General features: G+C 38.4%; 1 protein-coding gene across 2 annotated transcripts in view; it reads left to right on the plus strand.

Moving 5' to 3' along the window:
* Positions 1–9,424: 9,424 nt before the first annotated feature.
* The window catches only part of igf2bp3 (insulin-like growth factor 2 mRNA binding protein 3), a 48,333-nt gene continuing 45,596 nt past the window's right edge, over positions 9,425–12,161 (plus strand). Inside the window, exons 1-2 of one of the 2 annotated variants that reach the window (XM_041808977.1) lie at positions 9,425–10,237; positions 11,152–11,212. In XM_041808977.1, the coding sequence (XP_041664911.1) occupies positions 10,063–10,237; positions 11,152–11,212 (236 nt within the window). In that variant the 5' untranslated portion in view covers positions 9,425–10,062. The remainder of the gene's footprint in view (positions 10,238–11,151; positions 11,213–12,161) is intronic. The other variant, XM_041808979.1, reaches the window with a different exon arrangement.

The following is a 12,161-nucleotide window of genomic DNA, read 5'->3' on the forward strand; positions in this document are numbered from 1 at the left end:
AAACAAACTGAAAGATTAGAATCGGCTGAAAATAAATAAAAAATAGACCAATCTCACCGGAAACCAGAATCCCTTGATTGAGAGTAGCCTAAGGGCTTTGTGGGAGAGCCGTGCGCTTGGCGACGTAGACTATCTACATGTTGGAGTGAGGCCAGCAGCTCAAAGTTGGGCTATAAGCTGCGTTTTACTTAAACAATCTGCCTCCCCTCTCCTCTTTCTCTCTAGAAATATCCCAGACTGTGTTACACCAGATCGATTTTGTCAGTTCTTGTTCCTGCACTGACATTAACCGCAGCAATCTTCCCACATAGGATGCAGTCTGGACTGAAACTTTATGTCAGTTTTTTTGTCCCCTATGGAATTTGTCCATAGCGAGGAGTCCTGAAACTGGGGGCGGGGAGACTTTCTGTACATTCCTCAGCGATACATTCACTACTCCTGCAGAGGCTGCAGCCACACACGCACACAGGCTTCGGCCACGCATCGATTCATTGAAAGCGGCCACTCACACCACAGCTTTCTACATCTTTACGTTTTAATGTGTGCTGTCTGCAATGCACCTTTGCTTGAGCTATACTGAAGGGGGAGTTTTAGGCGTTTCGTTTCTCTAATCGCAGCAGAAATCAGTAGCGCTATATAAATCACATTATAAAAATTGTCTGAGCCTAATAAGGCCAACGGAAGCCGCTTAGGTCTTATACATTTCCCATATTGGTCCATAAAGACCGAAAGCATTCATCTAATATCACATTGAAACTTATTAAGAAACTTTCCCGAGTTGAAACTCGGAACAAATTATCAGACAATTTTGAAGCATCACAAAGTGCACGAAAAACGCTTTTCCAACGCTCTCTTTTATTCGTTTATCGTCTATCATATGTTTAAGAGTGGCCCATGAATGTAAACAGCACATAAACTTCCTGAAAAGTTGAGAGAACTTCAGAAAGGTGCCGCGGTCCTGTCTGCCGGCTCAGGCTCCGTTAGATCTTTATGGCTTATGACAAAGCCCCACGGGGGAGACGTGGGGACAAATGCATGATTGGCGCGCTGATTCATATAGAATAGTGCAGCCGGGGAGCCAATGAATGAGCGCACAGAGGCCGAGCCAGCAGCAGTAGTACGGAGCAGCTCTGCCGCGCTCTGATTGGTCAGTGTGCTCGGCCAATCAGAGAGCTCTGTATGTTTGTTCAGCAGCAGAGGAGTAGACCCACTGAGACAGCCATGGCCCCAGTCTGAGCCAGTGCCTGAAGGGCCCACTAAACTAACTCTTCTTTTTGTAACCTGCTTTTCAAGACTGCACTTATAGGCCTTAACACACAGTAGGCTATTATCATTTCAGCTGAAAGTAGAGCTTTTTACACTGAATATAACACAGCTACAGTGGAGGTAGCATCAAACCCAAACTTTTCATACACATTTTTCAAGCTAAATTACATTTTTATTACCATCATAAACTGTGCTTAAGGCTTCATTAATTAGCAAAGGTCAGCTAAAGGCTGAATGAATCAGCAAAGCTAAGCTAAATGTAATGCAATGAAAACATTTAGCTTATTGGAAAATGAAATTCCAATGCTTACCTGCATTATTTAAATTACTTAACTGTCTTACCACTTGAAAGGAGTTTTTAAAGATAATGTCTGGCAACACACCTTACTCTGACTTACTACCTTTTTTCTTGTTGAATAACCATTTTACCACTATCAGTAACTTGATGCTACAATAATAGGGCTGAGGGCTGAATGTATTAGCATAGACAAGCTACAAGCTAAAGGAGTTACCAAGGATTGCAGGTGGTATGAAAACATTTAGCATTAAGGAACATAAAATTAAAAGCTATTTCATATTTCTTTTTTCTTACCCTTCTACCAATAGCATAGCTATCCTGGCAACACTTTTCACTTTGATATGCACCTTTTTTTCATCACTAAATGACAATTTTATTATCATCAAAAAACATGCTTAATGCTTCATTAATTAGCAAATTAAGCTAAATGTTGAATAAATCAGCAAAGCTAAGCTAAAGGAACAACCAGCTGTAGGTTGTTGAAGACATAAAGCTTACTGGAAAATAAAATTATCAGTCTTTATCTGTATTATTTTAATTATTTAACTTTCTTACCACTTTAAAGATCATTTAAAGTTACTGTCTAGAAACATATCACACTCTTACCACTACTTTTTTTCCCACAGTTTTACCACTATCGGGATTTTTTTTTTTTTTTTTTTTTAAGAAAGCTAAAGCCTCCATATATTAGCAAGCCAAGATAGGGGCTATTGAAATTACCAAGGATTGCAGTTTGCAAGATAGATATTTAGCATAGAGCATATAATTCTAAGGCTTTATCAAATTGGATTTTCTTACCCTTTTGCCAATAGCAGGACTACTTCCAAGCAACACGTTTCACTTTGATTTACAGCTTTGTCCCCCTCACTAAATAACTGTTTTACTATCCAACAAAATTGTGCTAATGATTTGTTAATTAGCAAAATTAAGCTAAAGGGATGAATTAGCAAAGATAAGCTTAAGTTCTATGAAGCTACTAACCGTACGTTGCTGTAAAAACATTCAGCTTCCTGGTAAATTAAATTCTCTGGCTTTAACTACATTATTTTAATTAGCCTATTTAACTCACCTACCACTTGAAAGGTTTTTATTCTTTACTGTCAATCAACACAACTCGCTCTGACTTACAACTTATTTCTTGCTAAATAAAAGTTATCGGACCACTATCACAAACTTCAGGCTACATTAATTAAGCTTAGGGATTAGCAAAGCCAAGCTAAAGGCTAACAGAGTAACCAAGGATTGCAGGATGTGAGTAAACGTTTAGCTTACTGTAACATGACATTTATGGCTATGTTGAATTCTATTTTCTTATACTTAAACCAATAGCATAGCTACTTCCTGGCAACACTTTCCACTTTGATTTACATCTTTTTCTTTTTTTTTTTCTTTTTGAGTAAATGACAGTGTTAAAAACTATCAGCAACTATGTCCAAAGCTTCATTCATTAGCTAAACTAAGCTAAAGGCTAAGAAAATGGATAGCTAAAGAAAAGATCCAGCAGAGGTTGCTGTGAAGACATTTAGCCTACTACTACATGGATTTTTAAGGCTTAGTTTCCCTTTAACTTACCTACCCTTCTACAGTTAGCAGAGCAACTTCCTGGAAACACTTTTCACTTTGATTTCTGACTTTTTTTCTCATTAAATTACAGTTTTACCACCAAACAAAATCGTGTTTAAAGTTTTATTAATTAGCAAGAGTTAGCTAGAGGCTGAAAGAATTAGCAAAGCTTAACTAAAGAACCAAAGGAACTACCAACTGTAGGTTGCTGTGAATACATTTAGCTCACTGGGAAATGAAAATTCCAAGCTTTAACTGCATTGTTTCAATTATTTAACTCCCTTACCACTTGTAAGATTTTATTTTAATTAACTGTCCAGCAACACACCTCACTCTAACTTTTAACTTCTTTTCTTGCTTTATAACAGTTTTACCACTGTCGGATACTTTAGGCTATATTAATAAAGCTAATGGCTGAATGCATTGACAAAGCCAGGCTAAAGGCTAAAAGGGTTACCAAGGATTGCAGGTTGTGAAGAAAACATTTAGCTTATCGGACCATGAAATTTTAAGTTTTCCTCTTTTTTTCTAATTTAGCACAGCTACTTCCTGGCAACATGCTAAACAACACTAAGCTAATGGGGATATCAAGTGCCGTAGAGCTGAATGATAGTTTAAGCCTGTTGGAAAAAAAAAATATAAAGGATGTGACCTAATTTTGTTTAAACATTCCTTTTAAAGTTTGCCAAAGCCAAACTAAAGGCTGATAGAATAAAAAGTTCTAAGATACAATGAAAACAGCTCAATGTAACACGGCATTTTTAGCCATTTTTCCTCTATGTATTTTACCCATTTACAATTAGCATAGCTACCTGGTAACACGTTGCACTTTGTTTTACAACTTTTTTTTTCTAACTGCATTACAGTTTTACCACCATCAGAAACCAATCTTAAGGCTGAATGTATTAGCAAAGCCCCGCTAAAGGCCAATGGAGCTACCAGCTGTAGGTTGCAATGAAAATATTTGGTTAAATGGAAAATGAAATTCCAACGCTAATTTTGATTCTATTTTACTCATTTTAATGAAAGATTTTTTTCGTCTTTTTACCACAATACAAAACCATGCTTACAGCTACATTAATTAGCAAAACTAAGCTAAGGCTGAACTAATTAAGGAAACTAAAGGTTAATAGGGCCACAAGCACTGTATGAAAGATTTAGCCTACTGGAAAAAAAAATTGAGGCTCTGAGCTAATGAATAAACCCCAAAACTATCAAAGTTTGCCATAGCCCAGTTAAAGGCTAATGTAATAACTAGAGGTTGTATGGTGCAAAAAAAATTCAACCTACTGGAAAATAAAATTCCAAGGCTTTAAGTTTCTTGTTATTATTGTTAACCTTTCTCTCCCTTTTAAAGTCAGCAAAGTTACTTCCTGGCAACACATAACACTTTGATTAACAACTATTTTCCAAACTAAAATACAGTTTTAACACTATCAGAAACTGCACTTACCATAACATTAATTAGCAAAGTTGCGCTAAAGGCTAATAAAGTTACCTTGCACTGGTCATTGCAAGGGAAACATTGAGCCTGCTGGAAAATAAAAATCTTAAGGTTTTAACTATTTTCTTTTAAACTTCTTGCCCTTTGAAAGTATACAAAGTCACATTCAGCTAACAGTTCTCTTTTTTTCCTTGCTAATGTAGGCCTACAGTTTTCTCACTATCAAAAACCATGCTTAAGGCTACAATAATTGGCAAAGACAAGCTAAAGGCTCATGAAGTTACCAAGGCTTGTAAAATACAATGAAACCAATTAGCCTTTTGCTGGAAAATTAAATTTCGAGGCCTTGACCTAAAGTGTACCTCTATGCTTTTTTTTTTTTTAACCTTTATTAAGTTTGCAAAGTATTCCTGCTAACACATCTCACTTTGATTTATGTTGATTTCCTTGCTAAATTAAAGTTTTACAACCCTCAGAAACTCTGCTTAAGCCATTGATTAGCAAAGTGAAAGACTTAATGAATTAGCAAAAACAAAGCTAAAGGCTAACAGAGTTAACATTCTTGTTACGGTATATGGGACTTAGCTCTGTAGGCTTTGAAGAAAAACATTAAGCATCATGGAAAAGACATTTTAAGGCTTTAACTGGCTACATTGAAATTTTTAAGCCGCTACATTAATTAGATAAAGTTAGCTAAGGCTGTGTGAATTAGCAAGGTTGCGCTAAAGGCTAATAGAGTTACCTTGCACCGATCATTGCAAGGGAAACATTTAGCCTGCTGGAAAATAAAAATCTTAAGGTTTTAACTATTTTCTTTTAAACTTCTTGCCCTTTGAAAGTATGCAAAGTCACATTCAACCAACAGTTCTCTTTTTTTTCTTGCTAATGTAGGCCTACAGTTTTCTCACTATCAAAAACCATGCTTAAGGCTACAATAATTGGCAAAGCCAAGCTAAAGGCTCATGAAGTTACCAAGGCTTGTAAAATACAATAAAACCAATTAGCCTTTTGCTGGAAAATTAAATTTCGAGGCCTTGACCTAAAGTGTACCTCTATGCTTTTTTTTTTTTTTTAACCTTTATTAAGTTTGCAAAGTATTCCTGCTAACACATCTCACTTTGATTTATGTTGATTTCCTTGCTAAATTAAAGTTTTACAATCCTCAGAAACTCTGCTTAAGGCATTGATTAGCTAAGCCAAAGACTTAATGAATTAGCAAAAACAAAGCTAAAGGCTAACAGAGTTAACATTCTTGTTACAGTATATGGGACTAAGCTCTGTAGGCTTTGAAGAAAAACATTAAGCTTCATGGAAAAGACATTTTAAGGCTTTAACTGGCTACATTGGAATTTTTAAGCAGCTACATTAATTAGATAAAGTTAGCTAAGGCTGTGTGAATTAGCAAGTCAAGCTAAAGGCTAATGGGGTTACCTAGCACTATGAGTTGCAAGGAAAACTTTTGGCCTACTGGAAAAAGAGATTTAAAGGCTTTCACCTAATTTAAAAAAAAAAAAAACTTTCTACCCTTTTAAAGTTTGTAGTTAGGCTGTTTACAAGCAACACCTATCCTTTTAATTTACGACTTCTTTTTCTTGCTTAACTACAGTTTTACCACCTTCAAAATCTGGGCTTAAGAGGCTACCTTGGCAAAAGAAGGCTAAAGGCTGAATGAATAAGCAAAGCCAGGCTAAGTGCTAATAGAGTTGCCCAAGCTTGTATTTGACAATGAAATATTACGTTTCCTAGAAATTGCTGGATAATCAAATTTCAAGACTTTCTTATGTCTTTTTTTTTTACTTTTATTTACCTTTATTTATTTATTTATTTTACCCTTACTAGGATTGCAAAGTAACTTTGTGCTAGCAGTTCTCAATTTGATCCAGGACTATTTTCTAGCTAAATAGTTTTACAACAATCAGAAACTATGCTTAAAGCTACAATTAGCAAATTAAGCTAAAGGCTGAATGAGTTAACAAATGCAAGCTAAAGGCTAAAAGAGTTACCGAGCACTTTGGGGCAGTAATGAAATCCTTTAGCTTAATGGGGAAAAAAATCTAAGGGCTTCAGCTGGAAAAAAAAACAAATTGGAACGTTGTGACCTATATGTATTATTTTCCTAAATCTAGCCTTTTAAAGTTCAAAAAATCAGGTCATTTACTAGTTACACTAATTCCTTTAGCTTACAACTTTTTCCCTAGCTAAATTACAGTTTTACTGCCATCAGAAATGGTGAATAAAGCTACAGTAATTAGAGAAAGTAGCTAAAGGGAGACTCATTGACAGAGAAAAGCTAAAGGTTAATAGTTACCAAGCACAAGCAGGTTAATCGAAAACATTAGCTTACGGAGAAATAACAATTCAAAGAAGAAAAAAATTCTGTTCGTAAAGTTACCTCTTGCTAACAATTCACACTTTGATTCACAACTTTTGTTTTTACATTGAATTAAAGTCTTTGCCCCACCCAATACAATTTCAACAGCAACAGTAATTAGTAAGAGGAGCTAAATGCTGATAGAAGTAGCTAATGGCTAACTGTGAAAGGCTAGCTTAAAGTAAAATTAAATTCCAAGGCTTTGAATTTTTTTTTTAATGTAAACCTTTTAAAATTTGTCACGTCACTTCCTAGCAAGAATTCATTTTGGCTTGCAACTTTTTTCAAAGAAAGTTACAGTTTAACTACCACCAAAAAAATGTACTTAAGGCTGCATTAATTAGCTAAAGTAAGCTAAATGCTGAAAGAATTAGCTTAACTAAGCTAAAGGCTTATAGCTTATGGCTAAAGGCTGGCTAACTGGGAAATTAAATTTCTAGGCTCATACTTAACTCTCTTCCCCTTAAACAATTCAAAGCGTGCAGTCTTTTCCTGGCAACGCTTTACTTTGATTGGTACAGTTTTACTACCATCAGAAACTGTGAAAAGGGCTTCAGTAATTTGCAAAAGTAAGCTAAGTGCTGGATGAATAAGCAAAGCCAAGCTATAGGCTAAAGGAGTTGTTTAGAATGCAAAGACAACATATAGCTAACCAACTGCAAAACAAGAACTCAATGCTGCAACTTAACTTAAAAAAAAAAAAAAAAGTTTCACTTATAAAGACCACAAAATGTCCTGGCAACACTTTCTTTGCTACAATTTTTCCTCATTCAAAAACATGCTTATGGCTACTGAACAAATTAGCAAAGCCAAGCTAAAGGCTAATAAAGCTACAGAGGAATATAAGTTGTTTTGAAAACATTCAGCCTGCTAAATAAATGACATTTCAAGGCTCGGACTCAATGTACTTTTTATTTTCGTACCCCTGAAAAGTTTGAATAATTAACCTATTTCCTGGCTACACATTGTGTATTGATTTAAAAGTTCAAATTCAGCCGAGACAATTCAATCTTAATCATGCATTTACCACCTGACATATTACATTGGAAATCTTATCAGACAATCCGTAGGCAAATGATATGCATGCATAAGTAAGCAGCATTTTCAGTCTGACAAGGTTGGGATTAAAAAAAAAAAACAACAACAAATGAACATGAATATTATGCTTTATATGATTGTGCTACATCTAAATAGATTCATTTGGTTTTCACTTATTTTGGATAAACAGAACTAATCCTCCATGACACAACAGTGTTACAATAAGTCTTATCTGTTTTGACAACTTTGGAAGTTGACCCATGTTGAACATGCTCTTAGGAATTCTTGATTCAGCTTGCCTTTTTGAAAATAGAAAGAGACTACACTGCTCAGCAATTTTAAAATATGCATGCATGTCCTTTGTGTTGTACAGAAAATTGTATATCAATGCAGCACTAGACTACATTACATTTAGATTTGTGTATTTTGAAAAATGACTTCATAGACAGAATTTTACATATACATCACAAATTATTGAGCCAGTTTCTCCCTTATCAAATCCATTTTGAGATCTGCTCCATTGACGTGCATTATAACGTATGTAAATTTTCTCTCTTGGCCCCTTGCTGTGAAAAACTTTGAACAAACCATGCTTTTACAGTGTATTGACATTTGTGCCATCAACAGGTACAGCCTCAGTCACCCAGCAGTCCTGTAAACATGGCCGCCCTCTGCACAGTGCTCTCCGCGTAAACCGATCCATGGCGTAAACAACCAGCTTTTGTCTGTGATTTCCTAAAGATCTTATTGATAGTTGTGTAATATTTTAGACATGTATTCCACACGTGCTTGGATCTAGCCTTGTGTTACATAGGACGCTAAGGGCACTTTAGTGTGGGAGACCCCTCCCTCTTTGAATAAATGGAAGTCCATGCCGGAGGTATGGCAGGGGAGGATTCGCCATGTGCAGTCAGACCACATGGGCGAAGATTTCTGATTTTCGACGCTTTTAGTCTCAAGCTGATCCAAACAAGTGGCGCAGCGGCACCAATTTCGCCCAAACTCACCCCTTTAAGCTATTTTGAGTGACCACGGGCAAGTCGGGCCTGCTGTTGGACTTTGAGTTGTGGATCAGGGAGGGCATGGCTCCACTCTAGCTGGAGAAGATGGATGCCGTCATGTGGATAGTAGTACGTGTCACTCCCACATTACGCGAGGGCCCTCTCAGCGGCACATGCCCCGCTCTGGTCATCATTTTGAAAATCAAACATGTCCAGTATGCAATTTAACAATATAGTGCAACATCATTTATGAACGGCCCCACCCCCTTTTCCTCCTTGTGTGTCATCAGTGCAGCGCACTTAACACAGCCGTGCGCACAAGCCCCCGCAATATCAGCGTCTCCCTGCTATGGGCGTGCGTGAGCGCACAGCCGCTTTACTATTCCTCAGCCGACCAATGAGAATCGAGCCTTTGCAGAGAAAGGCACACGAATGTGATTCTAGTAAAGATACACTGGGTTCTCACGGAATCCCTTTACGCACATAGCTCGCCAGGTTTTTTCCCAACACCAATCCACTCTTCCCCTTTTTTCTCCACTCCCCTCTGCTGTCCCCACCCCAGATTCCCGTGCAATTTTCCCCAATCCCAAACACTTAATTGAGCAATTGGGATTCCTCACGTGTGGGCTGATTTGTAGTTTGAACACGTGGCTCATTCAAAAAAGCCGGAATAGCGGAGGATTTTTTTCTCCCCCTTCTTCTTCTTCTTATTCTAGGCTCTAGACTTAGAGGCGGGCGCCAGCCTTACCGTGTGTGACATTCTCTGTCTCTTTGCCAAGGGGTCTGGAGGAAGACACAAAGTAGTTTCTCCTCCTTTTCACCCAGCCCGCCATCGTTTGGAGACACCAGATTAATAATTGAGCATTTATTTATTGCGCGATAGAGACAGAGGGGCGAGGGAGAGCGAACGCACTGTGAGGCTGCCAGTTTAAATCTATCTGTGGCTTGAACGACCGGGAAGCACGCCACAGCCACTCCGTAGTAGTAAAGGCGATTTAGGCTACTCCAAACACTGCACGTCCGTCAGTGCAAATAACTATCTCTCCCTCAGCGTAAAGATTGTCCCTTTTCGGCGCACAACATGAATAAGCTATACATTGGCAACGTGAGCGCCGAGGCGAGCGAGGAGGACTTCGAAACTATCTTTGAGCAGTGGAAGATTCCGCACAGTGGTCCATTTCTTATCAAAACTGGCTATGCGTTTGTGGATTGCCCGGACGAGAAGGCTGCAATGAAGGCCATCGATGTTCTTTCAGGTGGGTACAAAAAAGTGGCATTTAGAAAGACGCACGAACTGCTGCAATTGTGTGGAGATTGCCGTTACTTCGGTGCTGTAGGGTGGGGGGTGTATCCAAGCGTTTCTTTCTCTCACACAACCTTTACTTGGCCTTTTGACACCGTGGGTTCAGACAAATAGCAGCCCTGGGTTTTGAGTGAAATTGTGCTCTTGTAATTTCACTTGAGTGTTTCTTGATAAAATGGTCGAGTAAACACAATCATGAGAATACTGAGGCTTTCCCAATGCAGGTTATGCGCCGTGCAGGGCAGTGGGGCGACTAGGCAGCGGGCTGTGAACGCCGTGAAGTGAACCTTATTGTGGGCTTTATCACACAGCCCACTGTGGCACAACGGGGGCAGAGGCCGTAGTGTGTTGCTTGCTTTTACCAGCCTTAGTTTGAACTCGCACTCTTGTCCAGGTTTCAAACTATAGGCCTTGTGCTGTGGCCACAACACGCTACATTGTGAAGCCATTTCGCCCATGCTGACACACCAGGTGGTTTAATTGTGTTGGTCAAATGTAGGCCAACTTGCTGAGCCACACGACTATTTGCTTTATTGTAATATTCACTACTTCTTGTTGTTTTTTATTTAATTTAAGTAAAGCTTGTGTAAACAAGACACGTAAAAATGTAGCACAACTCTTAAAATTTTAGGTTCTGTGCTAGCTTGTTTGTATCCTCGTGCTATTAGTTGCTCGCACACTTTAAGAAATAATGCTATCACTCTGTGTTAAAATATTAAGGACTTAGCCATGTATATTAATTTAGACACCACGTAAAACAATTTGGCAACACTAATCTTAAATAAACTCCCTAAAAGCAAGAGAGTATGCGTGTTTGTGGGTTAATGGCTTAATGATACTAATAGCAGTATTTTTGTTTGATTTTAGGTAAAGTTGAACTTCATGGGAAAGTTCTCGAAGTGGAGCACTCTGTCCCTAAACGTCAAAGGTAGGTCGAGTCTTATTTTATAGTGCTGCCTGGTGAAACTCGTTGGAGTTGTAGTGCTTTTGATTTACTAGATTTTTTCAAAGTAAACTAACAATTACCCAATTATGCGTTTATGTCGCTGCTGCATGTTGTTAATTCAGTGGTGTGTGTGTTTTTCTTTTTGGGTAAATGTGGTGTCTTTCCCTGAATGCTCTGGGGTCAAATGAAAGGGGCGTATGGTGGTGTACTCCCTCCTCTCGCCATGACTGTGGGGTGCTTCTAAAAGCGTCGTGCACATGCTTGTATCTTGTCGCCCATCCCCTTGTATTTCTTATATACGTTTTATACTTGACCTAACGTGAGCTCAAACCACAGGGCGATAACTAAAAGGCTGGGTGTGCTGGTTGAAATGTGTGCAGAGTGAGTAAAGGCGTACAGGCCTTGTAGAGTCGTCCATTTGAGAAGGATCTGCCCGTCATTCTCCCTGTCTGCCCTGCGCTTCCGCCCTCCTCTGCACATTTTGCTGCTGTTGCATGAGATGGACTCCCAAACGCGACTGGAATGGGAGGTTTGGGGCCCAAATCACGGAACCTGAGCCTCCCAAGTTAGCCCCTCGTAAACACACCGTACTGTGGTGTTTTAATGTAGGATTTACGCAAAGTGTGGCTCTAATATGCTTTTAAAGGTGTGCGTAACGTAAAAGGTGGAGAGGGCGTGCATTTCTAGGGCGTTTGGCATCGTGGCGTATTTTTGTGATGACGCAATTCCCTTACAATTAATTATTATCGTAAATTAAATCAAAATGGCTCTCGCTGTGTAATTGGTGTAAGGATTTCTGTGTTATATTGCACGTAATGCAAGGGCTTGACTCTACGTTAATCAAAAAATAATTTCATCTAACTTTAATGTATCAATAAACATTTTTTAAGGCAAGTGCAAACGTATGGGCTTAAAAGCTATTTTACGTGAC

The sequence above is a fragment of the Cheilinus undulatus genome, linkage group 16 (genome assembly GCF_018320785.1).
Source record: "Cheilinus undulatus linkage group 16, ASM1832078v1, whole genome shotgun sequence".
Lineage (NCBI taxonomy): Eukaryota > Metazoa > Chordata > Actinopteri > Labriformes > Labridae > Cheilinus > Cheilinus undulatus.